Source organism: Artibeus jamaicensis, unplaced genomic scaffold, assembly GCF_021234435.1.
Source record: "Artibeus jamaicensis isolate MK-2021 breed Jamaican fruit bat unplaced genomic scaffold, CSHL_Jam_final contig_685, whole genome shotgun sequence".
In the NCBI taxonomy this organism is placed as follows: domain Eukaryota; kingdom Metazoa; phylum Chordata; class Mammalia; order Chiroptera; family Phyllostomidae; genus Artibeus; species Artibeus jamaicensis.
Genome location: NW_026521924.1, coordinates 10468782 through 10496723, shown reverse-complemented (window position 1 = coordinate 10496723; position 27942 = coordinate 10468782). Strand labels below are relative to the sequence as shown.

The 27942-nt window shown below is 42.4% G+C and overlaps 2 protein-coding genes across 6 annotated transcripts in view; one reads left to right on the top strand and one right to left on the bottom strand.

The window, feature by feature from the left end:
* The window catches only part of FERMT1 (FERM domain containing kindlin 1), a 38624-nt gene extending 12854 nt beyond the window's left edge, over positions 1-25770 (bottom strand). Inside the window, exons 1-9 of one of the 3 annotated variants that reach the window (XM_053671056.1) lie at positions 25684-25770; positions 22177-22344; positions 20608-20841; positions 16926-17072; positions 15265-15478; positions 13360-13462; positions 4734-4841; positions 4200-4331; positions 2271-2320 (exon numbers count right to left, since the gene is read on the bottom strand). In XM_053671056.1, coding sequence (XP_053527031.1) covers positions 2271-2320; positions 4200-4331; positions 4734-4841; positions 13360-13462; positions 15265-15478; positions 16926-17072; positions 20608-20841; positions 22177-22327 — 1139 coding nt within the window. In that variant the 5' untranslated portion in view covers positions 22328-22344; positions 25684-25770. Of the gene's footprint in view, positions 1-2270; positions 2321-4199; positions 4332-4733; positions 4842-13359; positions 13463-15264; positions 15479-16925; positions 17073-20607; positions 20842-22176; positions 22348-25683 lie in introns of those variants that run through there. The other 2 variants (XM_037147818.2, XM_037147819.2) reach the window with 2 other exon arrangements.
* Positions 25033-27308, top strand: LOC119051194 (basic proline-rich protein-like). Of its 3 annotated transcripts, XM_053671059.1 has the most exons (3): positions 25033-25115; positions 25720-25903; positions 26227-27308. In XM_053671059.1, the coding sequence occupies exons 1-3, from the start codon at positions 25103-25105 to the stop codon at positions 26279-26281; spliced, it is 252 nt and encodes an 83-aa protein (XP_053527034.1). In that variant the 5' UTR covers positions 25033-25102; the 3' UTR covers positions 26282-27308. The 3 variants fall into 3 exon arrangements, 2 of the variants coding, with proteins under 2 accessions (XP_053527034.1, XP_053527033.1); XM_053671058.1 differs by lacking the exon at positions 25033-25115 and having other exon boundaries at positions 25262-25903; XR_008392620.1 differs by lacking the exons at positions 25033-25115; positions 25720-25903 and adding an exon at positions 25972-26035.
* The last annotated feature ends 634 nt before the right edge of the window (positions 27309-27942 follow it).

Here is a 27942-nt window from a genome sequence, read left to right as displayed (position 1 = left end):
TGGCTCATTAACTCAAATGGTTAGTAATTTTTATTGGAAGCTTTTTTTTAAGGGGGTTACTGTTTTCTGTAGAAGCCCATGCATGCCAGACTGTGGATACCTCCCTCCAAGAATGTTTAAAGTTACATTTGCTAGGGCTTCATAGATTTTGTGGTCCTAATCCAATTTCTATTTTATTTTTTCAGGATTCTTTTTTATCATATAATATTTAAATTTAGATCTACATCTGTGTGTGGCAAAGACTTTGGCTCTGAGTTCTCCAGAGAGACTGTTCATTTCCCCACACAGAACCCCAGGCTAGCGTGAACTTCCTTACTGCTTCCTTTGGTTGATGGGTAGTTTTTCTACTCCCTTTAAATAGAGAAGGCAGCCTTTGCGAGTTTGCACCTTCAGGCAGGGCCTTCAGCCCTGGCTCACTGCCTTACATGAAGGGCACCCCACCTTAAACCTTCATCTTTGATTTCTGAATTGCAGCCCCAAGCCACGAGAATCTAGTCCATGGCCCAACTCCCTCCTCTGTGCAGCTGAGGCTTCATTTGTAGAACCAGGTTCCCTTTTCATTTCCTGCAAGTTGGGATTTTTCAATCTCACTTCAAGATCAACTTTATTTACAACTTTCATTTTAATTTTATCCAGCATTCATATGTATTTATGGTAACATCGGGATTTGCATTAGATCAGAGGGCATGTTGCTGAAATTTGAAGTCCACTATGTATGAGAGGATTTGATTGATTTGGTTTAGGAAAGAAAGGGCTTCAGTGTTTAAAAAAACCAACAACATTGAACATCAAAGGGTTAGTTCCCTGCTTTTCTACTGATAAGGAACGGGCAGGCTCAGGAGAACGAAGGGCCTCTTCAAGGTCATACACTCACTAGGGACAGAGCTCCAGTCTCCACTCTCCTCCCTCCCTCTCCTTTCTTCTTTGCTTCCTCCCTCTTTCCTTTCCTCCTTTACTTCTTCCTCCCATGAACTATATTATATTAAATTCAGCATCTTGACACTTTTGATAGGTAATGCCTACTGGCCAAGGGAGAATGATTTTGTGAGTCTGAACATATCAATCCCACTAAAGTGATGTGGATGGGAGGCGTTACTCCAGAACACCTTCTTCTTTAGCTACAACATCTACGGGAAGGAAACTGTCGCTGTTTGGTATACAAAGAGCTGGGATTGCTCTCGACAGAGAATAGGGCAACCTACTTTCTTTGGAGTGTAATGATTGAAAATTTATGCAGGTGTATTTGTGGATTCATATTATTACTGTTTTTCTGTAGCTCTGACTTTAACCATGTGTATGGTTGCAACTCTTAATGCCACAGAGGTTGAATTAATGTCCCTCTTGTTTGAGACCACAGCCTAAGATCACATTTGAAAAGGAGAATAAACCCGTAGAAACTCAGTAACAAATATTGTTACCTGTGGACTCCTATTTCTCATTTATACCCAATTCATTGTTCATTCTTTCTAAGTCTTTGCATCATGTATTATCAAAAGCAACTTGTGTCTTTTCAAGCCAACTGACGCAGTGATGTGTCAGTTTGTTACGAAAAGTCAACAAATTGTAAAGTGCCATAAATAACTGATAGAACTTCAAAGGGTCCTTATTGCTTTCCTCCTAACACGCCTCGGCACCATCACAAGCGTGGCAGTCCTTTTTTTCCGTGAAGTAAAATATTCTCTGCCCTTTCAACTGTTTCGGATTGACCTGAGGTGACTGGGGAGTTGATCAGAAATACTTTAACAGGCAAAGGTAGATAACGAAGGTTATCTCTCTATAAGCCCAGGATCCAAGTTCTAGTGGCCACTGATTTTCAGAGTGTGAAAGGACCCTGAAGTGCTGTCCAAGTCCTGGGCCTCCCGGACGGACCACAGCAGAAGCTCCAGTCTTCTGACATTGGCCAACTTTATGCCACCATGTGTTGAGCATGTTCTGTGAGCCAGGCACCATGCTTAATGCTTCATATGCGTTACTTTATTTAACTTTCTCAACAAACCCAGGAGGAGGGATATCCCCATTTTATAGACCAGGAAACTACAGCTCGGAGACGTGAGGACAATGCCCACGGTCACCCAGCTGGAATGAGCTGTGGAGCTAGGGTCTGGCCCACTATCTGTCTGTTCGGTGCCAAAGCTCACGCTCTTATGTGTGAGCCATGAATCTGCTTAATGGATGTTCTAAAGGGGGAAAAAAAAAAAAAGAAACTCCTGGACTCTTCACCTCTAAGGCTTTATTAGGAGTAATTCCTTTCCCCTTTAAGGGTGACTTACCTAAATAATTTGAGATTATCTGCCAGTTTAGGGATGTCAGTAATGTCCTCCTAAGGAAAAACAGATAACAGTTTATCAGCAGTGGTGCTGAACTAGTGGTCTCTACCTGAACTAACACTGCAGCGGCTATTAAACAGCTACCACATGTAGCTATTTCAATCTGAATGAATTACAGTTAAATAAAATGAAAGACTCAGTTTCAGTAGGCACATAACCAGTAGTTGCCTCGGGTGGGAGGTGGGGCGGGGAAGAATCGGGAGTGGGACGGGGTACAGGCAGCGGCTTCTGCGGTGGCTGGCGAAGCTCTGTTTGTTGATTGGGTGGTGAGTTGGGTGATAACTGAATACTAATTTGTTAGGTTGTACGTTAAAAATTTTTACTGTATTTTTTCCATTACCATTTACTCCTTTTATACCCTCTTCTACCTCCACCCGCATCCACCCCCCATAATCACCACTCTGCTGCCCATGTCCATGAGTCCTTTTGCTTTTATTTTTGTTTGGCTCATTCCTCTGCCCTGTAAACCCCCTGCCACCCCCAGCTGTCAGCCTGCTCTCTCTGAGTCTGTCTCTATTTTGTTAGTTCGGTTTGTTCATTAGATGCCACATATAAGTAAATTTTTTTTTTACTTTTCTGTATATATCATGTATCATACAAATAAGAAAAGAGGTTAAAAATTTGAACAAGCACTCACTATACCTACCATTCAAGTTAAACATGTGAGTTAGAAACAACTACTTTTATGCACAAACAAAATTATTTTACAACTTGTACACCAGGGTGAGTAACTCTAGGTATATCTAGTTTACTGATTAAACTCTCAAAAGGTATCTGGTACAAAGTTCCTTCTACAGTGTAGGTTGGTGCTTATTTTCAAACTGAAAAGCCTATTGTTTGACATTACAAAGGCTTGGCATAAAAATAGCAAGGGTAGGAGGAGGGAAATTTTCATCCGTTCTGAGAAGGAAGTTTCCTGCTGTACGTATTTACTGGTGGGATAAAGAACGCTCATTCCATGGGGCAGGTGTTGCCTACAAATGTGAGAAAGGGCTCTGAATATCCACAGAATCTTGGCATTTAGTTTGCTTCAGGTGCTTGTTTTTGCATGACACCAATTTCATATTTTAAGGAATTTAACCATAAACAAACATATTAAATACATAAGAACACAGTGACTCATTCTTATTTCTTACTTAAAAAATCTAATTACAATGCACCCACCTCTCTGAATCAATGTGATTAAACTACTCCCACGATTAAAGCAGTTATACAAAACAGTGGCACCCAACAAATGAATCAAACAGGAGGGATCTTCCAATTATAAAGCAGACATTCAGCCACCTTTCATGGATAAGGAGCAAAAGATGATAAAACCATATTATTTCTTCATGTTTTACTGGGGTGGGGGAGGAGGTGTTTATTTCCTGAAGTCGAAAGGGTTTGGGAAATTTTTATAGTGTTCTAGAGAAAGGCCCTCACTTCCGTCAACCTTTGCAGCAGAAAGGTATGACTAGGTAAATGCATACTAAGGCTTTTTTACCTGTGAAGTGTTTTTTCCTATTCCCACAGCCACCCCATACAACAGACTGAGGGTTCTTTCTAGACTTAAGTCACCAGCTCCCTGTTCCACACGGTGAAGTGCAGCTTGCAGCAGTCTTTCTATGCCAGCTCATCCCAAAAAAGACACATGAATCAAAGGCGCTGTCATAAGTACTAACGAAAATATCTCATAGTCTTTTACAGAGCTGACCTGAGAAAAGCTAGTCAGTTCTGGCTACATTTAAGCTTGTCAGAAGATGAGCCTGTGTTTTTTTTTTTTTTTCAAATTCAGACAAAATATTCTCGTATTTCTAATAAAAAATCCTGGTTTCACCTACATTTGCCAGTCAGAACAAAGACACAGTTCAGAGTTATCAAAAAAGTTCATACCAAAGTGTTGTCCGCTTTTCCACCTTCTAGGGTCACTTCCAAATTAGAAAGTGCTGCTTCTACTTCATCCACCTCAGACTCATTTGTAAAATCCTGTGTGTCAGCCGACAACGACAGTTTGCTAATGTGATACTACAAAGAAAACAGGATTTAGAAACTTTATGACCACAAATGCACCCATTAGCCAGTTCTTTTTGGGGGGCAACTCTCCTGTGAAACCAAACACCTCTTCCATGGAGAGCTCCCTACTATTCAAATAGCATTTGAATCTGAGTCATTCTAAGGTTTACAGCTAGTCGTGTTCTAACTTGGTTCTTCTCCATCACTCTGAGTTTGTACCGGGGAAGAGATAAGAATTGCAAGACTAATGCTTTACATAAGATAGACATATGTATGTATGGGGTGCATTTAAAATTTTAATTTATTCCCCTCATTTTCAGTGCTTTCGTCAGAAGAAAAAAATGTTATGATAAAACTTAAGCAGAACAAACTTGCTGTGTCTCCTTCTAGAGAAAAGGTGCTGAGTTCCCACACCTGTAGTGCTGCAAAGATCAACATTTCTTCCTCTGTGCAGTCAATTTCTTCCAAGACAATGGCCCACCTGGCTTGTTCATAGAGTTGGTTTATTCGAATGGCATCATACTAGAGAAAAAAAAAGGTATGCGTGTTGGGGTTGGGGTATCATGTTCCACAATACAAAATTCTGGAATGACCAAGACCGTTCCTTAATCAGACGCAACAAACTTCAGGTGACTAAAAGGAACACCCTTCTACCTTTCCACTGCTCCAGCTCTTTTTATTTCTGTATTTAGAACTTTTTCAAAATATTTCCCAGGATTTTTTTAAGGGGCCAAACTAACTGATCTTATATTCCACTATTTTCCCTCTCTGTTATCACATTCCTGTTGGTATAAAAACAGATAGTAAAAATGCTTTATGTGTTCAGTAATATAAAGGAGAAGGGATTTCATAGGATGACCTGCAAACTCTGTGCAATTCTAGTAAGAAGCTGATAGGGATTAAAAAAAAAACTTTATACAAGCTAATTTTTAAATTAAGCTGGAAGAAACAATGTTCAAATATCATTAAGAACATTTTGAGAAAGAACAATATTTGGAAGACACCTGTCCTCCCAGACATTAAAATATATTATAAAGCCACAGTAATTAAAATGGTGTGGTACTGGTATAGCAATCAACAAGATGTCAAACACAATATCTAGAAACAAACCTAGATATGTATATAAATATAAGATAACATAAAAATAGAATTTTATATAAGTAGGTGAAGAAAAAATTTAACACTATAGTGTTAAAAGTGCCCAGCCATTTGGAAAACAAAAACCCCAAATCAAAAAACAATCTTTCACCATCCAAAAATATTAATTACAGATTGAGTAAAGAATCAAAACACACAAAAACCACAATGAGATACCACCGCACACCCACTAGGATGGCTCTAATGTAAAAGACAGATAATAACAAATGTTACTGAGGATGTAGAAAAATTGGAGCCCTTATTCACTGCTGGTGGAGATTTAAAATGGTGCAGCCTCTGAGGGAAACAGTTTGGCAGTTCCTCAAAAAGTTAAACACAGATTATTATCCAACAATTGCATTTGTAAGTATACTCTGAAAAACAGTAAAAAGAGGGGCTCAGACAGGTCCTTGTACTCCAGTGTTCATCGTGGCATTATTCACAATAGCCAAAAGGTCGAAATAACCCAATGCTCATAAATGGGTGAATGAAAAACAAAATGTAGTATATACATACAATGGGATATTATCCAGCTTGAAGAAGAAATGAAATTCTCATTCATGTTACAACACATAAGACATTATGCTAAGTGAAAACAAGTCAGACACAAAAGGGCAAATACTGTATCATTCCACTTATATGAAGTGCCTAGAACAGGCTAAGTCACGGAGACAGGGAGTAGAACAGAGTTGTAAGGGGCTGGAGGAAGGGGTTAATGCAGAGTTACTGTTTAATGGGCACACAGTTCCTGTGTAGGATGATGAAAAATGTTCTGAAAATGGACAATGGAGTGACAGCTGCATAACACTGTGAATGTACTTAATGCTACTGAATTGGCTAAAAAAAAAAAAAACTAGCTAAAATGGCCAATGTTATGTATGTTTTTACCACCATTTAAAAAAGTCAAAGAACCATGCCCCTCAAACTTGTACATCCATGTTCATAGCAGCATTATTCACAATACCCAATGCCCATCAAAACAATCCAAATGTTCATCAACTGATGAATAGATAAACAAAATATGGTATATACAGACAATGGGATATTATTTTATGATAAAAAGAAATGAAATACTGACACATGGTAATACATGGATGGATCTTGGAAATATTATGCTAAGTGAAAGAAACTAGCAACGAAGTACCACATATTGAATAACTCCATTCATATGAAATGTCCAGGATAGGCAAATCCATGGAGACGGAATATAGACTGATAGTTGCCTAGGGCTGGGCAGGGTTAGAGGAAATGGGGAGTGACTCCTAACGGGTAATGAATTTTTTGTTAGGATGCTGAAAATGTTTTGTAATTAGATAGTGGTGATAGTTTCTCAGCTCTGTGAATATACTAAAAACCATTCACTTGCAATGTAATAAATGGGTGAAATGTATGGAATATAAATTGTATCTCGAAAAATTTATAAGAAGTCTAAACTTAACAACCAAAACTACTAGAAGGAAACAAAGTGTTGTAGACCGCTCTGCCTGGTTCTAGGAATCGTATTTTGACCCCTGGTGGCTAAGGGCGAGAGACCACCTTTGGAGTGCCAGCCGCAGGAGACAAAGCCTGTCTCTGGCAGCAAATGCTGCCTCAGTTTCCTCTCCCTGCCCCCAAAGCTTGGTCGGAAGTCCATGACAGGTAATACTCCTCACAGAGAGAGGGGCAACCTAAGCCAGACTCGATCACTTGGGAGGCCTTCATGGAAGGACTTAGGGGGCTGCAACAAAGAGCAATGAACTCTCACTCCCTGGCTTTGACAAAGCCCGGGTCCTCATTTCCATCTGGGAGAAGTGCTTCCTGGCTCTAATCCCCTTAAGCCCGAATACCTGATGGGGAGGGGTACAGCTCCTTCCTTGCCAGAGCGTGCCCTGGGGGAAAATCTGGCACCACAAAGACTTGCTGATAAACCTGTGAAATCTGCTCCACTAAGAGTGCTTTCATTCATATGATAAGGGTCTGAGAGGAAATGAGTATGTCTCCCAAAGTTTCTGCAACTCTCTTCCTGACAGACACTGACTCAGACTAAGCCCTCAGATATCTTTGAAGTGTTATCTACTGTTTGATCCTTGCCACCCTGTATTCCTGTGTATTACAACCCAATAAAAGGGCACTCGGGGCCTTTTTCTCCTCAAAAAACTGGCCGCTGCTGGCCTTTGTCTCCCCTGAGAAACTGGCCACAGCCCACTTCTCCTCCCCAAACAGATCCAGCATGTCTCGGCCATATTTATTCATTCACTTGTGTCCGTAGCACCAGGGGGACTTGTGGAGAAGTTGCCCCCACAATAAAGAAAACATATTTTTGTAATCTTTGAATGAGGAAGTTTTTCTAAGCAAGCCAGGGAGTGTAGAAGTTATGATGCGTAAGACTGACTTGACAATAGAAAATTAAACATTTTTAATGTTGAAAATACCCTAAAGGAGACAATGCTTTAATAAGGCCAGACACGGACTGGAATAAAATATTTACAAAAATTAGAAAAGATAATATCCAGGACATACAAAATGCTCCTATGAATCAATATGAGAAATACAAGTAATTCAATAAAAAATGGAGTCAATATATAAATAGGCAATTCACAGAAGAAACCAAATGGCCATATAAACATTGGAAAACACGCTCAACCTCACCAATATCAAAGAATTCAAATTAAAAAATAGATGGTAGAGTTTCTATTTTCCTATCAGGTTCACCTGAAATTGTCAGGATTGATAGGTCTGGCATTGGTGAGGATGGGGTGTGATCGGCCTATTCACATATGAGGCCAGTAGAAAGGCAGTTTAGGGGTATCTTCTAATGTCTTTTGCCCTTTCATGAGCACATCAATGGTTCCTATTCTAAAGAAAGGCAAGCACTCAGCAGAGACACTGGCATAGAAGGTTCACCACAGTTTTTGAGAAAGCAAAAGTTGCAAGGAACCCAGGGTCCTGGTTTAACCTTTCCTTTCATTATTTTGCAGTGGTTTAAAAGAGTGAGTCAGACAAACATATCCTGACATGGAAAGATGGCCATGATATATTCTGAAGTAGAAAGAAGCCAGCTACAGAGCAAAGACATAATCCTATCTATGGAGGGGAAAGAGATCCTGAAGATCCGTTTGAAAAGTTTTAAAACTATATTTGAAAAAATCTGCAAGTATTTAGTCACTAAAGTGTTAACTATGGCTGCCTCTTGGGAGAAAGGTCATGGTAAGGGACCGTTTTCCATTTTTACGCTAAATGATGCCTTTTTGTGTCTGATTTAAAACTTTCCAAAAATATTGTGATAAACTTTACAATGATAACTGTTTTTAACTATATAGCTCAGTGGCATTTTACAGAATTCTTCAACTTGCACAAGTGAAACTCTGTACCTGTGGAACAGGGACTCTTGTGTTTGGTTTTCTTTCCCATTTTCTTTTTTTGGACCCTAAGTACACATTTTACAATGTCCTTAAAAAAATTAAAATGTTAAAGAAAATATGGAAGAGGGATTAAAGAAAATATGGAAGAGTATCTAAACAGATTTATCACAGGGTGATCAGCATTCATTTTTCCTTTTGCATGACCCTCATGCACACTAAGGAAAAAGGTGACAGGAAATGTGAAAGTCCACAGTCGGCCCGAATCAGCAGAGCGCTGTGATGGGGTGAGTGGGGAAACAGGACCTGCTGCAGAGGCATTGCTTCTTCCCAGACAGGGAGGCAGAGCCGACCCGGGGGTGGTACTCAGCAGGCTGGGATAATAAGAAGCTTAAGAACGTCTGTCTTGGTTTTGTGACATTTGCCAGGTGTCGTGGAACACCTTAGGAGTTAGCCCTGGAATGCTCTCCAAATAAATCAAAACGAAACACATGTGAGAACAATCACAGTAGCGTTCTTCATAATAGCCCCAAACTGGAAACAAGCCAATGTCCCCGGACTGGTTCATGTTTAAAGAAAACTCGGTCCCGCCACACAACGGAATGCCACTCAGCAGCAAAAAGGAACCCACCAGTGACACACACAACACAGATAAATCTAAAACAAAATAATGCCAAGTAAAAGAATCCCCACACAAGAGAGCCCATACTGCCTGATTCCACTGTACGAAATGTCTAGAAAAGACAAAACTTGTACAGAAAGCAGATCAGTTGTGGGTGGGGCTGTGGCTGGGGGCAGGGACTGACCACAAATGGGTATAAGGAAAGGTTTTTGGCTGATGCAAGCATTTTAGAACTGGATTGTGATGATGGTTGCACAACTACGTAAGTCTACTAAAAATCATTGTATTATACACCTACAGTGGGTGAATTTATCATGTAAATTAGACTGTGACCAAAAGATATGGCAACTAAAAAAAACACACAATGCACACCAAAAAACCACCATGCAGCCAATCTCTGCCTGCACCCCCTACCTCCAAATTCAGGCCACTCCTTTAATTCACAGTTCAAAGGCAAGGATCTAAAGAGCATGTGCAGCTGCTGAAATTTGAATTGGGCCAACAAACTGTCCTATCTCTTTGTTCTGCTGATCAGTCTGCCTATCTCTCCACTTCTCTGTACATCCATCCATCCATCCATCCATCCACCCACCCACACATTTATCCATCCCTCCCTCTCTGGCAATCAGACACAGTGCTACAATTCTAATGCTATAGAAGTTTTAGCGAGAGTTAAGTTAAGTCACCAAATAAGACTTTTCTCTCAAATGCTGTCACTAAACAATTTAAAAACAAAAGCTTCCACACCTGAACATGCTGAACTCCACCCACCCTCAGCCAAACAAAACAATTCTTTGGAAGACTATTGCTTAAACCAAAGTTACCTACATTTATTTGCACATTGTCATTAGGAGAAGAATAGAATCTACTACAAGATGTCAGAGCTGCATTCAGGATGAGCCCTGGCGCCCACTCAGGAGCCCTGCATTTCTCTGTCGCATCCAGCAGAGCTCTGGGCTTCCTCTTAGGAGGCTTGTCCACATTGCCAGGAGGCTCCGGGACATCACCAGATCCTGGGTCTTTCAAAGGTCAGCCATCAGCAGGCATCCTGATGGGTCTTTTTCTCCCTGAGAACTCATCAGAGGTTTCAGTGACTTAGAAGCAAACCGTTCTCTTGGTGAAGATTGGCTGCTCCTGGCCTGTCCTTGGCCCTATAGCCTTCCTTCTTTTTCTGGCTCATTGAAAACTAACCCCAGGCTAGAAGCACATGGCCCCTGCCACCTCTACTACTCAAGTCTCGGTTTCTCCCCATCACCCCTCCCACCAACGAACAATGCAAGCTGATACGGAGGCCTGCTTTCCAAAGCTTTCATGCTCTGCAGGGCTGCTATTTAGATGTAATCACTTAAGACTCTCAATTAGCTGGGTAGCACTTCCAGTGTCTTCCAGGCCTCTTCTTAAAATGGACGTGCCTTTTCTTTAATGGACATTTGAAAAATACTATGAACTACCGGAGTTATAAATGTTTTAATTCACATTTTGAATGCATTTAAATGGGGCAAAAAAGTATATAAGGAAGGAATTTATTTTGAATAAATTCTAAAGGTACGAAAGGTTAGTCTCTCTCCCTTCCTTGTTCCCTACGAGTAGTAGTTTCTTTCTGGACTCTTTTGTACCTTGCTCTCTTTTATTCAATAATGTGCCCTGAATATGCTCCACATCAAAAGAAGGCTGATTCATTCTTCTAAACAACACCACTAAATGGATGTACCATAATGTATGTAACTAGTATGCATGTAACTACATTCATGGATGTTTAGGTGGTTTCCAATATTTTCCTAAAACCAGCAATCAGTAATAACTGTTCTTGTGTACAGAGCTATCAATTCACATGTATGAGTGTAACAGTGCCATAAATACCAAGGGGTGAATTCGCTGGGTCAAAGCTACATAGAATTGTACTTCTGATAGATATCACCAAATTGCCTCCCATAGAGGCTAGGTTAATTTGTACTTTGACCTATAAGCAGTGTATGAGACAGCCTGTTTTCTCCGTCTTGCTAAGGTGGTGTATGAAGCTTTTTGATATTTGCCAATATAAGGCTGAGAGCTATTGTCGTCTCTTTCCTATTAATTCTTTCCAAAGGATGTGTTCATATCCTTTGCTCATTAGCCTACTGGATTGCTGGTCTTTTTATATGGAAGAGTTCTTTATGTTAGCGGAAGTTAGCTTTCTGTTTATAGTCTGTGCTGCAAAGATTTTTTCTTTGTTTATAATTTTTTGCCAGGCATAAAATTTTCATTTTGAAAAATATTTGGGTTACCATAGTTCAATATAACTGTTTCATTTTGTAACTCTATGTACTTTAGCTCATTAATTTGAAAACCTTACTCTAACATCTAGCAGTTTTGGGTTCTCAGATGCTAGATTAGTTCCTGACACACAGCAGTTGCTCAACAAACAAACAAACAAACAAACAAACAGGATTACAAATAAAAATAGATACTATAAAGCCAAATTACTTAGCAATTAGACAGTTTTTGAGTATGTTTTAATTATGAATTATCTAGTTTCAGAAAAAAAAAGTAAGGCATTTTTTAGAATACATAGTCATACTGTAATAACTATGTACGGTCCCAGGTGGGTTCTAGACTTATTGGGGGAAGCACTCCATAAAGTATATAAATGTCTAACCACTATGTGCTTCAATGGAAACTAATGTAAAATAATATTGAATGTTAACTATACGTGAAAGAAGTATAGCATGTAACAAGATAGCTTAAATTTACTAGGAATTAAGCAAAGAAAGAGTGAAGTTGAATTAGTTATGAGGCTTCTTAAATAAAATCACAGAAAATGTACACATTTGGTTCTAGCAGACAATGCAAAAGACAAAAAGGAAACCTTGCAGTTATGTAATTCACAGTGCCCTTAAAAACATATAGACTAGTATTTAAGAGAAGGGTATTATTTAACAGTAATTTACCCTGTGGGTTTTCCCAAAGCAGAGCCCCAGACTGCTCTTTTGCTGAGATTCCCTGAAAGCTATGCACCCCAGACACAAGCTAGGCCTGTGGGCGTGAGGCTGGATGGAAATCAAAGCAGCACAGGAATGACAAGGAGTAAAGCTTATTTTGAAGAAGATGTGTAAGGGAAGTAATTGGAGCCACGATGGGCCTTTGAAGACCAGACCTCAAACCAGAGCGGAGGAGAAGACAGAGTCACAAGAGGCAGTAACCCCGCTGTGGGTGGAGAAGGGTCTGCACAGAACAGGTGGCCTGAAGCAGGCGCCTCAAACCCACACCCAGCAGTGAACACCGAGCACGAAACTGGACTGGAACAATACCATGAAACCACTGTGTGCATGAGAGAAGCAGCGACCCGTGTACATTTTCTACATTTGGCCACTTACCTGCTGACTCACAACTGTAGAAAAGGGCAAATCAGGGGCAGGGAGAGCCTGGAGCTCAGAGGACTTATTTCACCATTCAGTTGTCCCAGTAAACTTCAAGTGGGGGACATGCACTTCCAATGGGACCTGGCAACTGGCTGGGTCTTTATTTTTGTAGATGAGCCCTCTTTTCCATTTCCAGAGACTTTTCAGCACTGCTGTGGGGAGTCTGCTGTGCGCCATCATGGGGTCCCGGTTTATTCCTAAGGACCCTGCTCTTAACCTGGGTCCTGACCACGTCTCCCTTCCTAAGCACTAAGGACTCTGGCTCCGTGAGCCTCTCCTTGTTCCTTCATTCCTGTGAATGGTGCCCATGCACCTTGCTGGTACGAAGACCCTAGAGACTCCCACTCACTTAGGGGCAGCTGACCGTGCTCGCTGGAACCCAAAAGATGAACATCGGAGACCAGAATTCATTTACCCGTCTACCTCTGCAGAGCTAAGCAGAAGATTGCACAAATTAACCCTAACTTTGATGATTAAATGACTCAATTGGACACTTCTATAAATTCACATTTAAAAAAAGAGAGAATAGAGAAAGAGTATCTTACTTTGGGATTTAAGTCAAAGAAAGTGTAGTATTTAAATCGTAACAGCAGCTGCTCATCCTCCTGGATGCCTTGTTCCATGAGGGAACGCGAGGAGTCTAGCCAACTAGAAGACAACAGGATGAGTTATAACAGCCGGTCAGTTTTATACACTTATATTATAGTACTATGTAATATATTCATGTCATATATGTTACACAATAAAGGTGACATAATAAAATGTATCATATCACATATATTATATATATTTATACTATATACAGACAGACAGACATACCTCCTTGAACAAAGTCTGAGTAAGTAATACGATCAAAAACCAGTAGAGGACTTGAGAATAGCTTCTACCTGTATTTTATAGTAAAGCTTTCCCAGTGACATATGTATGTGTGTGTGTCAGAGTCTCAGTGACATTAAGTGACATGTTTAAGGTCATGTGCCTCATGGTGGAGCCAGAATGAGAATCCGCACTTGCTGATCACTCCCACAGCCTCTCCTCCACACCAGGCGGTCCAACCCACAGCTGGCTCTGTCTAATCATCTGGAACTTTCTCTAATTACAATGATATTCTATATCGTCTTAGCCAATAGAGTAGCCATTAGCCACATGTTTAATTTTTTAATAAAATATTTTATTTATTTATCTTTAGAGAGAGGGGAAGGGAAGGAGAGAGAATGGGAGAGAAACATCAATGCGTGGTTGCCTCTCATGTGTCCCCTACTGGGGACCTGTCCCGCAACCCGGGCATGTGCCCTGACTGGGAATTGAACCGGCGACCCTTTGCTTCACAGGTCCGTGCTCAATCCACTGAGCTACACCAGCCAGGGCCCCACATGTTTAATTTTTAAAAATTAAATTAAATTCAGATTTAGAGGTAAATATCCACACAGGGCCAGTGGCTCCTCTACCGGAGAGTACGGTCCTAGCACTGAAAAGTAAAACACTGGGTAGCGGTGAGAAGCGGAGGGGTGGGGACCAAAGGTTAACGACAGAACCAGCGTCATCCAGGACCACCGAAAGAACAAGGCTTGGACTTCTAGTGTATTAGCCCCAAGATCCAATCTGCACCCTACAGGATCTCACAGTGCGGGGTGGGGGGGGGAGACCAAGCCTCATAATAAACAGACAAAGCGACACGGAGCCAGCCAAGTGTGGGAACAGACTACAGAGAAGTGACTGATCTTGAACCGTGACACCAACAAAGGACCGGATATGTGGCTGGGCACTGAAGGACAAGCAGGGACTGACCAGTAGAGCAGGAGGAAAGGAGAAGAGTCCTGGGCAGAGGAAAAGGTGGAGGCCAGGCAGTGACTGAAGGAGTCCGTGTGCCCCACTGGGGGACAGGGTGCATGAGAGCAGCAGGGCAGAGAGAGCCGCTGGGGCCAGACAGCACAAACTGAATTTGTTAGTTGAACAACGGGGACTGAAAAGAACTGGTGGTTTGAAAAACAGTTTGAGTGTGTATTCTGAGCCCATTGAAGCAAAGCTTGAGGGACTTGCCCGTTTGAATACACCTACGGAGAGAAGTGTTATTCTACAAAACAGTGTGGGCAAATGGGCCATCTGGGTCTCCCCCGGAGCCAGGGGGACCAGCCCACTAACAAATTGCTCACATCCCATCAAATACACTTTGCACACCTGTAGGGGCTAAGAATTAGCCCCTACAGGTTCATCTATAGTAAACCATTGGGATACCCAAACACATAAATGTCGTCATGCTTTTATACGTTTTGAAATGCCCAAAGGCTGCATTTTTCCCTTTTGTTGTTAAAATCAGTACTGACTTTTGCTAACAGTGTACAATCCCCAGGCAGCCTGACTTAAAAATTAACTCCTCCCCCCTTTCTGCGGCATCTCTCTTATTACTACAGTATCAGTTCAGAGAGAAGCAAAACACGCCACATCCTTACCCTGAGTTCAGCTTGGCTTTGTCGACCAGAGACAGAGATTGGTACACATCAGCCAGCACCTCTGGCGACGGGGGCGGTTGGCTGGATGCAAGGATGCTGCAGTTTTGTTCCGTCAAAGAGCTGTCACTGAACCAAGTCATGGTGGATGACACCGGCGACCCGTTGACGGGGTCGTACGTGGGAGTCATCGTTTTGCTGTACAAGCCAGGACTCACTGTAAGGCAAAGGCGTGCGCTAGGGTATGACGTTCAGGGGGCAGGTGCTGCTTTCTTTGGAAAATAAGGACGAACATTGTGGACACTAAAACAGATTTTGAATTTAGATATTTGTACCATTTGACGAGGGCAAATAATCAGACGAGTCATGACTGATGGGTAGGGAAGTTATGCACAGGTTAAACTCTTCCCTGAATGCGTAGCTACTGAAAACTTGGAACCTGGTAGGCTGTAAAAGCTTCCAGAATTAATCCAGACAAATTCTGGGGACTTTCTCCTTCCCAACAGTTCAAAATTCTTTTATTTTAGCAATGAGTTCTTACATTGTTGGAGAACTGGAAATGTCACAGAATGTATGTACAGACTATATTTTGGGTAAATTCTTTAAAGAAATAGTAGTATTTGCCGATTTTAAGAAACCATCTCATTGATGGTTTATATCAGGGGTGTCAAACTCATTTTCACTGGGGGGCCACATCAACCTCACGGTTCCCTTCAAAGGGCTGAATGTAATTTTAGGACTGTAGAAATGTAACTCCTCCTTTACTAGGGGCAAGGATCTTGGCGCTGCTACTGGGTAGAAACAAGGTTCCAGGTCAGATAAAACAAGGTGGAGGGCTGGATTCGGCCCATGGGCCTTGTGTTTGCCACCAGTGGTTTATATATTATTTGGCTTTAATTTGCATTAGAAAGATATAAATAATTCCTTTTATCCTTTGCACTGGAATATACTGTGCAAGTATATTGAAAGTATATCAAATGTTGCAAGCAAGCTAGCTTTTTATATATATTTTTGAAAGATTTTATTTATTTATCTTTAGAGGGGAAGGAGAGAGGGAGAGAAACATCAATGTATGGTTGCCTCTAGTGCATCCCCTGCTGGGAACTGGCCTGCAGGGAACTGGCCTGCAACCCAGGCACGTGCCCTGACTGGGAATCAAACCGCGATCCTCTGGTTCACAGTCCTGTGCTCAATCCACTGAGCTACACCAACCAGGGCCCTAGCTTTTTTATTTTTATATAAAAAGGATGATGGCTTTCTAGAGTTTTTACCTGTTCACCTGTTACATGCCCATTGCAAAATTTAAATTGAATTCATAAGAGTCACATGAAGGTAGAAGCAGGAGAACAGAAGTATATTTGAGTGATCCAAATACTCTACTTTTTTCAAATTCCCAGCAAGTTCTACTAAGGTTTTTAATTCATCAGGAACATAATGCGTGCAATTAAAATAATGAGCTATAAAACATACCTTGTTGAAAGAAATTCTGTTAGTTCTAAAATTATTTGAATATCCTTTCCTCCTCATAGGAGTCGTGGAGTTTTAGTCTTTCTTCTTTGTGTTAGAGAGGGGAGGGGAGGAGAGTTCCTTGGATGTAAAAAGTTTAAGAAACTCTTGGCTTTAAGAATGAATTAAAACAACAGAGTACCTGTCATGGTTCTTACCTGGTGGCCCTGAAATTGTTGGAGAACTCTCCAGGTTTAAAATGTCTTCAACTATGGGCTCCTTACTATTTTTGTCTTTTTTCTTCTTCTTTTTAAAATAGTCACCAGAAGGCTTTAACAAGGAAAGTTCTTCCGATCTTCTAATATCTAATCAATAAATATAACAAAGAAAGAAGAACATCAAAAAGCAAGAAGAAAATTCCTTCTAAGGCTCAGAGTCATGTTGGGCATTTGAAACCATTTCTCATAAAATTCCTGAGAAGTAAATGGGACTAAATTGCATTCCTTTTTGAAGATATAGAAGGGGAACCAGAGACGCCCCAGTGGAGGAGTGTAGGGGTCAAATAGCGGAGGGAGATTCAGTCTGGTAAAATTCTAGTGTTTTTTAATTTATCGTGGAGATGTTTCAAACACATCCAAAACAGAGGGAATGGTACAACGGCCCTTCCATGCGCTCATCACCCAGCCTCAGACCACTGCCAGAATTCTGCTCTTCTGTCACCTATTTGCTGCTAATTTCCCCTCCCCGCTTCCTTTTCTCCCATCCTTCTTCCCTCCCTTTCTTTCTCCCTCCTGACTTCCCTATTGCCCTACCCCCTCTTTTTTTAAAAAAAAAAACTTTTTCAAAGAACAGCCAAGGATCCCACCTTGTTTCTTTATGGACCAGGGACCCTTAGTGTTTTTCTTAAATGGTGCCCAGTAGATACTTTCCTCCCTGTGGCAGCCATCACTGGTGCCCTGCCCCTCCCTTCTTGGCCCTTGCCATTTCAGTGCACTCTGACTTGACGACCCATGGCAGCTAGGACATTTATCTCTTAGCCTGAGGGCTTGCTCTGCATATGAGGGTCTACACTGCCCAGATACCCAAGCAACAGGCCACACAAGTTCAGAGCGTTAATGCTGTCAGTGACTTGTGAGTGGTGTATTAACACCCCAGCTCCCTAGCCCTTTGGGTGGGATGGCTCAGAGGTATGTCTACACTGTATCCCAGCGGTTCCCAGGTGCCCGAAGTGTGACCCGATGGGGGACAATCTCTTATTGGTGGCCTCGTCTGCACAGTCTCATGTCCCGAAGCTTAGCCAGTGTTTCAGGCATCGCCTCTGAAGTAAATGGATATTTGTACTTGATTCCTTACTTCAGGGTCTGCTTCTGGAGAACTCTAAGAAGAGAATCTCCATTTCCCTTCACGAATCAAGTGTATTTATCATTGCCAAACCATTAACCACACTGAGCTGCTCTGATCCCAGGTAAAAGCCAAGGAATGTGACGCGACAGTCTCTGGGCAGCTGTCCTGGAAGGCGGTGCACTGATCCCATAGGCCCGCCCCTTCTCAGTTCAAACACTGCTTTGTGCTGAGACCGAGGCTGGTAGTTCAGCTGGATTCTCTCTCCAGTAATCGAGGGCACCTGGGACTGTGCCCTCTGACTGTCAGGGTGCAGCATGCATCTGTGACCATTTCAAACGCCTAAATTACACACAAAACCTACAGATGAATCAAAATGTCCTGTTGGAAGCATTAGAAACAAAACACCAAACAACAACAAAAAACCCCCCTACTTCCAAGCCTAAGGTTTGTCTTTTGTTTTTTTCTGAGGGAAAAAACCCATCATCCTGCTAAATTTGATCTAGCTCCAATTAATCGGATATAAAGAGCGATTAGTAAAGGGAAGTTAAGGGGAAAAGGGGGAGGGATTTGGAGGAACAAATAGGAAGGACACAGGGACGAGAACTAAGGGGGGTGGAAATGGGAGGGAGGTGGGGAGCAAGGGGCAGAGGAGGCTGGGATGGGAGAAATAGACAAAAAACTGTACTTGAAAAATAACTAAATAAAATTAATTAAAAAAAAAGCGATTAGTAGAAATGCCAGGCTGAGCCTTTTAGAACTCCCATGAAGATAAAATATGGAAAAGAGAAGAACATCTGACTGCTTTTATTTTTTAAAAATATTTTATTTATTTATTTTTGGAGAGACGGTGGGGAGGGAGAAAGAAAGGGGGAGAACCATCAATGTATGGTTACCTCTTGCATGCCCTGGGCTGGGGACCTGGCCTGCAACCCAGGCATGTGCCCTGACTGGGAATCAAACTGGCAACCCTTTTGTTTGCAGGCCAGTGTTCAATCCACTGAGCAACACCACCTAGGGCTGCTTCTGTTTATTTCTATACCTCAAGTTTTTGCTCCCAGATATGATGCGTGCTTCCAATCCTCTGTGGTATGTACCGTACAGGATGTTATTTAATCATTTATTAAGTCCCTCAAAAAAGAAATACTTTTCAAATCCTCATTAGAATATCATTTGAAGACAAGGTGACTGGTGTTCTTCATTTGCTCACCATGTATCAGGGACACTATGGAACTCATATTCCACAATAGTAGGTCCATTCATTTGTCACTCAACAGTTATTAAGCAGCTAATATGTGCCAGGCATTGTGCTGGGCATGCTTAAGAAATGGTTTCTGTCTTTGCCTTATTTAATACCATATCAGTCTCCAATGTCCAATACTGGCACTCCTTTTAACATATTATTGTCTATATTTATTATTTATTTCTGTCTCTACATGCTAGAATGTAAGCTCAAGGAAGGGTAAGATTTTGGGCTATTTTTTTCTACTAACATATGCCTAGCATTCACCACAGTGCTTGCCTAATCAATACATATTCACTGAAGGAGTGAACAAGCAGTTCATAGTTTAATGGGGTAGACAGAGCACTCACTTATCTACGATTATATACTGTGTTCAAATGCTGAATCTTAGCCTTGGAACCAAAGAATATACCTACACACTTTCTAAAACTATAAAATAAAAATACCTTCACAATGCAGGGTTTGCTCCCACTGTAGAAGCCCCCAAAAGAAAGAAATGGTTTGGGCAATGCTGTCCTTAATGGCTGTTAAACTCATGGACACCAGTCCATAAGAATTAGTTTCAATCCATTATCAAGTGTACTTTTCTGCTTAAAGTAAACTCCACAAAGAATTTTTGTGGATAAGGCTCTGTACTTATTGGAGCCAAGTGCCAGTGAAGCAATGAAGGCACCACTGCACCAGTCTCTCGAAGACAATGAAGACATACCGGCTCCATGGCAATGATGAGTTAATAGAACTCTGTTTTTTGTTTGTCTCAAATATAATGATGACTTACTATGGCTTAGAGAAGTGAATTTGGGGGAGATCATAGTGGGTTTGTTTTTTCTGTTTATAAAGCTCTTTTGAAAGGTTTTTTAACAGATTTTATTTATTTATTTTTAGAGAGGGGGCAGGGACGGAGAAAGAGAGGGAGAGAAACATCGATGTGAAGAGAAACATTGACCCATTGCTTCTCCTATGCACCCCAACTGGGGACTGAACCTGCAACCCAGGCATGTGCCCTGATGGGGAATCAAACTGGTGGCCTTTCGCTTTGCAGGAGGACACTTAGCAATTTGAGCCACACCAGTCAGGGCTGAAATAGTTTTAAGCTTTGTGGAAATAAATCTGATGCATCTCAACAATGTCCCATTTGGTTTAACTGCACTTAAAAGGCTCAACTTTCCAGAACTGGGCTTGAAAAGTGTGCTTCCTAATCCAGGCAGTACTCTGTAAAGCCAACCGCTTGAGGCAGGCAGAAAGCACACAGCACTTTTCTGCCCTCCTTTGCTAACAGTGCAAAGGGCATGGGGGGGCCCCTCCAGGGTACTCACTCAGGGTTTTGCAGACATCACTGACGGCTTTGAAAACCACATCCGAGAAGCTGACTCGCAACCTCACCGTCTTCATGTTTGGCAGGCGGAGGCGAAGCATTTTGTGCTGAGGGGTGAAGAAGAGCTTTGCGTCTGCCTGGACTCCATATTTGTCCAGGGTCCAGTGCGTTTTCAGGAGCCAGCATCGCTTCTGTTCCCACCACAGGGCAAAGTCCGACCAGTCTTGAGCGATTTCTGCAAAAACAGAAAACACAGGGAAGTATAAGGAGAGGGACAGCATTCCATGGAATTTCACTGTGTCCAAAAACTGAAACAAATGATGGATCTTCTGAGCACCGCCTCCTCTTACAACAACCCAGAACTCAACAATCTGGGGCTTCTTTCCAAGTCTCTAAGGCGGGACAGGCAGCGCTCAGACCGAACCTTACCATCACTGATACTTACATACTGTGGAAGGAACAGAAACATACATATTTTGTTCATATCGAAACGCTAACGTTCTCTTCCTTGAATCTCTTCGTGCCATGGTCCTTTCTGGGAAGGCCAGGAGCCTGTGGCTTTGTTTAATCAAGATAATTTCTCTAATAGAAATGTATCCTTGAACTACTGGATCGCAAGGGACTTTCCATAGCTCCCAATTAGAGTCCACTGGAACTACTGTAAGTCTCACAGGTTTATAAATCTCAGTAAGGATAAATCCCACAATGTTGAGTGAAAGAAAGCAAATGCATAAGATTATATTCTGTATAATTCCACTTACATGCAGTTCTAAACAAGTATAATTATTCCTGTGGTGTTGGAATTCAGGACAGTGGGACCTCGGTGGGGCAGTGACGGGGAGGGGTCCAGTGTGGGACTCGGGTGGGGGAAAAGGTAATGTTCTATTTCCTGATCTGGGTGGTGGTTATGTGACCTCGAAAATCCACTGAATTGTACACTTATGATAAGTTTCTGTATGTATATTATACTTTAATGAAGACTTACTTCAGAAAAGCTTTATTTCATACTTGAACAACAATAAGAAAAGAGAGGGGGAAAAGCGCTTTATTTCTCTAGTATCAATGGAAAGCCAACATCTATGACCTTAGATGATAAAAATAAGTGCAAGCAAATAGAATATTATTAAATTCTAGGTTGATTGTGTTGACTCCTAATGTGAAACTCTGATCCTGAAAAGTTCTCTTTCTTTGTTTAAACAGGGAGCACAGCGAATGAAGAAGTGTTAAAGGGCACATTGGCACCAAGCTGATTTATTCACCGAGCAAACGAGCATTAGCAGAGAATTGACACAGTAGTTCCACACCTTGGAAATAGTCCAAGGTCACCCTAGATGTCAGCAGTGGAATGAACCCCTTCTTGTGGAAATATGGTCTTATAACTAGTACGAAGCTTTAGCGGGTCACCAACAACTCAAGATTTTACAAGGGTTGTGGGGGAAGATCAGTCTAAGGGTGCTGCAGGGCCCCTTGTTTCTCTTTTTCTTGGTGGGGAGGGTGCTTGCTCTCTGGGCCGTTACAAGATAAGTGGTCAGAAAAACTTAGGTGGTCGGACAACAGAACAGAAACTTACTCATCTTTTCTACTAACTTGAGCATCACTCCACCGATATGCAGGTCTCCGGACACTCTCAGCGGGATGTCTTTGTCCTTCTCTTTACTTGGATGGTCCACTTGGACCACGAGCTCCCAAGAGCCAGACGCAAAGTCATTGGATGACAGCATCGTGGCCAATCAGGTGTCTGCTGCGTGAAAAGGCAGAGATCAGACATGAGAAGGAGACCCTCAGAGCAAAGCGTTTTTTTCCTGGTTTTTTTTTTTTTTTTTAGTTTCCTCTTGAAAAAATCTGCAGGGTTCTCAGATCCCTAGATATTAAATTCGGCATCTTAATTTTAAAGACAAAAAGCCTTATACAAATGGTATCAAGCCTTCTAAATGTATTCTTTCTTTCCCCCAGGACCACTGGGCTATTTATTTTCTGTGCCAGCCCAATGCATCCATCTTCAGTCTTCCCTCTCTATTGACTTTTCTCGACTTTCTCTGAGCTACTCTAGCAACAGGCAACAAATCATAGCAATCCTTAATGACACCTTTTTAAAAAATCAACTTTATTGAAGTATAATTCACCTACAATAAAACAGATTTTAAGTGTAACACTGGATGCATGCAAAGTATATCTCAATAAAGTTGATCTTAAAAAAGGACGTCATTACATTCTTTATCTCTAATACATATGTATTATTATATTCTTCCTATAAATGTTAATGGCATATTCTGGTATAAAAATTCAAAAACTAAAAATAAAGCAAAATAAGTGTCTATTTCAGCTAAGCAGTATCAGAATGGAAATGTCTTAGGGGGTAATAGGAACACTGGAATCTAAACCTGGCAGAACTTAAGGGCTGGCCAAAAAGTTCATTTGGTTTTCTCCATACAGTGGCTCTAGTAGTGGTTCGTTGTCTTTAACTTCATTTGAATCAGTTTTGTTCGATTTTACTGTTATAACTGTCATATCAGTGTGCATTTAGAAAGACATCAAAATTGATGAATTTTTGTGTAGCCATTTTAATATTGAAGATGGAAGAAAATTTGCAACATTTTTGGCATAAACGTTATGCCCAAATGTCTACTAAAATAATAAATGTTACGCCAAAATTTATTATTTTACTAAAGGTAAAAACACAACTGAAACACGCAAAAAAGATTTGTGCAGTGTATGGAGAAGGTGCTATGACTGATGCAACATGTCAAAAGTGGTTTGCTAAGTTTTGTGCTGGAGATTTCTTGCTGGGTGGTGCTCCACAGTCAGGTAGGCCAGCTGAAGTTGACGGTGATCAAACTCAGACATTGAGAACAATCAATGTTATACCATGCAGGAGATACACTCAAATATCCAAATCAATAAAGTTATTGGTGAAAATGAAATGTGTGTCTTTTACTTTGTGGAAAAAGCCACATGGATTTTTTTGCCAACCCAATAAAATATAAGCTCTCTGTTACTTTTAAGCACAAAGCAAGTGATAATATCTCTCTCCTGGTTATTTAAAGATTTAAAATAAAATCAGCTGTTTAAGTGATAGCAAATCTCTTTCCACTTGACTAGACAGCTTACAAGAAATCTATGTTTTCATAAGGCACATTTTTAAGAAATGCCAGTGCCCTCGAACCTAAGAAGGGGGCTGATCAAACTGACATTCAGGTTCTACTCAGCAGGTCTCCGTGGAGGTGGAGACCCAGCGTTCACCACAAGCTCCAGGCCATGCTAGTCTATGACTCACACTTGTGAGTTGAAACAGCCCAGTGAAACCTTAGCTCCAGGGCTCAGTTCCTCCCTACAACCTACCCAGATCAAGATTACACCAGGGACCACAGTGACATCTGAGGAACACTATTTTTAATAATAAGCAATAATGAATCCATCAGGATCACACCATCTTTGTGTTCATTTGAAGCTGTTCATAACGGTAAGGCTCAGAGTATCTTGAAATACACAAAATAGACAAACATGCAAATCTGAAGAGGCACAGGACAGATTTCATTTGTTTGAAGCAATTCAAAGGTTCGGAAGTAGCTTGTAACGTTTTTATAACCAGAAGGACACCAGTGATATAACGCTTGTTCTTCCCATGCACATCCGTGTACACGGCGACCCCTTGCTTGGACAGTGCCACCAAATGAGTATATTGGACTTAACTACTCAAATCATCATCAGCCTCAAGTATTGTTTATTATATATTTATTGGGTGATTTACTCTTATTGGGTGTTGACCACTGTTCCTGCGTTGTCTCCATCCTCTCAGCAATTCCATTTAAAAAGGAGGAAACTCAGGCTTAGAGAGGATAGGCAACTTGCTGGAAATCACACAGCAAGTTAGATGGTACAGCCCAGACAGAAATCCATGTCTTTCTGACTTTAAACTCGTAAGCGCCACACTGGGACACATCCTTGATACTGTTGCAACACCGAAATGAAATAAAACTCTTAAAACGACATAAGCTAAACTCTCAGTAGCCTTTACTAAGCATTTCTACTGCTGTCATCTTACCCAGTGAGGAAACTACAAAGATACCATTTTCGCAGTCAAACTCCTAACAAGGCATTGGGCTGTTGGATTTTAAGATCTTTACGATTTCTAAACTGCTGTGATTTGAGGCTTAGTTAATTTAAAACGTTTTGCACATAAAGAAAATAAGGTGTCCTTACAGGTGAGTCCTTACTGCCTGTTGCAGGAGCATCAGACTGTAGGGTCTTCTCTCTTTTCCTAACCTGAGCGATCCAAACAGTTCTGTTAGGCAACAGATGGTGGCTCCCTTACAAGGAAATCCAGGCTAAAATTAGACAATCTGGTTTCTCCACATTCCTACCCTATCTCTCTGCGCCTTCATTTTTGATTGAATTTCTCATCTGCAACAAGCTGGTGCTTGTTGAGTTGAGCAGCAAACTTCAACCGCGAAAGGGCACCTTAGAGACCAGAACGAGAAGCAAAGGCACCAGCAGACATGCCTTCTTTGGGTGAAGTTCCCTCTTTTCCTGTCCTTTATAGAAAATGCAAGAAGGAAAGTCAGCCAGCCAGCCAGACGCTGGGGGTGGGGGCGGGGGCGGGATACGCGAGTGTGGGGGGAGGGGGTTCCGCCTAGAAAACTAGGCAGGAAGGATGATAGATGATCGGTAGGGGATAGATGATTAGATAGATGACAGATGATTGATAGATAAGGGAAACTGCCTCCTTTGCTTTCCCTGAAGACCAGAGAAAAGCGCGTTTCTCAAGGCCTGCCTTTTGCCAGCTCTGCAGGGTTCGGGGTCCCCCGGGTACAGTATGGTGGATGGGGGTAAACCTGCCCCTTACTGCCATTGAAGGCAGCAACCGCGCGGCTGGAGAGTGTAATTTGCGCGGCGGGGTGCGCAGGGCTGGAGAAGGTTGTCGCACGCCATGGACATTATTTTTCACTCAACAGCTATTTAAGTGCAAGCGGCCGCAGAATGGAAGGGGGCGGCGGTCTCAGGAACCGGCCGTGCCCACCTGGGCTTCCCCTCCCGGCCGATCTTCCGCCCCCCCTAGCTCTAGTCCCTTGGCACCTACCTCCTTTCACGGAGCCTGTGGTGTGCCCCCTCGCAGACCCGCACGTGCAAGGCTGCGCCCCTAGAGGCCACCCAGGTCGAGTCGGGGACGGGCTCGGAGGGCGCACGGTGGCTGCGGCTGCTCCGCTGGCAGTTGCAGGCAAGGATCGTGCGCTGACGCCGGGCAAGGATGCGCCGGGACCTCCCGCCCAGGCGCGGCGCGGGCCCCCAGGCCAGAAGAGGTGAGCGGGCTGCACTGCGCCGCCCGTAGAGACTAGAGCTCCGCGCTCGGCTGGGCAGGCGAGGGCACGCCCAGCGCCGGGCCTGCTGGGTCTCGCTCCGGCGGAGGAGGCGCGCTCCGCAGCCGTTTTAAGGTCAAAGGGTGGTCCAAGGGCTGCTAGGCGGCCGGAGGGCGGTGGGAACCTGGGGCACACTCCCTGCTCGCCTCTTGCGACCTCTCATCCCGCCCACTTGAGGCACCTTCAGTTTTCCAGGTCCCTGGAGGCCCTCCCCGGAGGAGCCCAGGTGACTCAAGTCCTGCTTCTCCCCCCGCCCTGCCCTCCAGGTATGGCCAGCAGCCCGGGAAAGCAGAGGCCCGGAGACTCCCGGCCCCAGGCTAGGACGGCCGCCCCGCCTTCAAGAGCCCAGAGGACTCTTCCACTGTGATCACCAAGTGGAAGAAACAAAAGCGGTTCATCTCTGAGTAAGAGGGTGAGGTAAACCCTCGAGGAGGGTGAGGCGCCCGGAATACGCACAAAGGAAGACCCCGGGGCCAGCCCAAGGACACGCCCCGCGCGGAAGTCTGGAGTGGCTCACCGCAGATTCACCACCCGGCCATCCCGCACCCTCCTGTCGGATTCAGTCCAAAGACAGCGGGCAGGGTGGGTGATCTCGGGGAATTTACACCGCTTTGTTCACGTTACACACATTTGTTGAGTGTTTATTTCATGCCAGGCCTTCAGCCGAGCTCAGAGGATACAGTAGTTATAAAACAGACATGAAAATTATGGTTCCCCCACCTGTAAAATGGGCGGAGGGATGGGCCAACCTCCATTCCATGACGGAATTAGATGCAGTATAATTCAGGCTTTAGCGATTTACATCAATCACATAAAGCTTGCAATAACTTAAACACAAATGTAAAATGTTATGAAATTTAGAATTGGAATCCTTGTTTTTTCTTGAACATCACCATATATAGCCATTATTGTGGTTTTCAAAGTATTTTAAATTTAATTTTACAAGGTCATTTAATAATTGTCAGCAAGTATGGGATGTTATAGTTGAACCATAATGAAAAACTTGAAACTCTGAATTTCCTAATTTGGCAGTTTGTCAACTCCGGGAAGGGGGAAAACCTCTTCTGACCCGACTTCGGCCCAGGCCAACACCCACGGAACAGCTGTGCCTTATATATCTTGAGCATAAAGAGCCTAAAAGTTTGCTTTCCGGAGCCTGTTCATGGCTGAATGGGACACAGGCTGCCTTCAAAATCTTGTGTGTGATCTGGAAGTAGTAACGACTGTATTTACACCGAACTGGTTTCTTATTTTAGTTGAAAATATCTGGATTGTGCCAAAGAATTTAATTGTTTTTAAGCTTTGCTTGTCCTAGATTTTTAAGAAAGATTTCATTGAAATCGTGTGTGTGTGTGTGTGTGTACACACACACACATACACAGAGACATAAACACATATATCATACTGTTGTTATATATATTTGTTTATGAAAGAACACAAATCATGAATATAAAGCTGATAAATTTCCACCAACTGTGTACTGAATGTCCAGATCAAATACCAGGCCCCAGAAGCACCCCAGCTCCCCTTCCGGTTACTACCCTCCCCCACCCGAGTAACCACTGTCTTGACCTCTGACTCTTTAGAAGGGTTTTGCCGATCTCTGTGCCATATATAAATGCAATGGGATGATATGTATTATTTTGTGTCTGGGTTCTTTTGTTGAAAGTTATGTTTTTGAGTTTCACCCACATTATGTGTCCTTGGATTTGTTATGTTTCGTTTTTTTGATTACTACCTGAGAAATAGGTCCAGCCCATCCATTTTCTAAGGTCCGGGGTTAGAAGTGGATTAAAAAGTGTACTCTGGACTTCAACATTTTATACGTATAGGAACAAGTAGTAATCACCCTTTGTCTTAAAAAGCAAGTAGAATCAACACTTTGAGTCAGTTATTTAATGCATCTACATAATAAATCAAGCAATGAAACAGCTTATTTATTCCTTCAGCAGTCGTGTCGCTGAAATAGACACTGCAGTATG

What these genes read in the sequence shown, in the direction of transcription:
- LOC119051194 (XM_053671058.1), top strand. Translation starts at nt 25,584, where the DNA reads ATGGAAGGGGGCGGCGGTCTCAGGAACCGGCCGTGCCCACCTGGGCTT. An exon ending in GGGCCCCCAGGCCAGAAGAG is followed by an intron (nt 25,904 to 26,226) that starts GTGAGCGGGCTG and finishes CCTGCCCTCCAG; the next exon opens with GTATGGCCAGCAGCCCGGGA.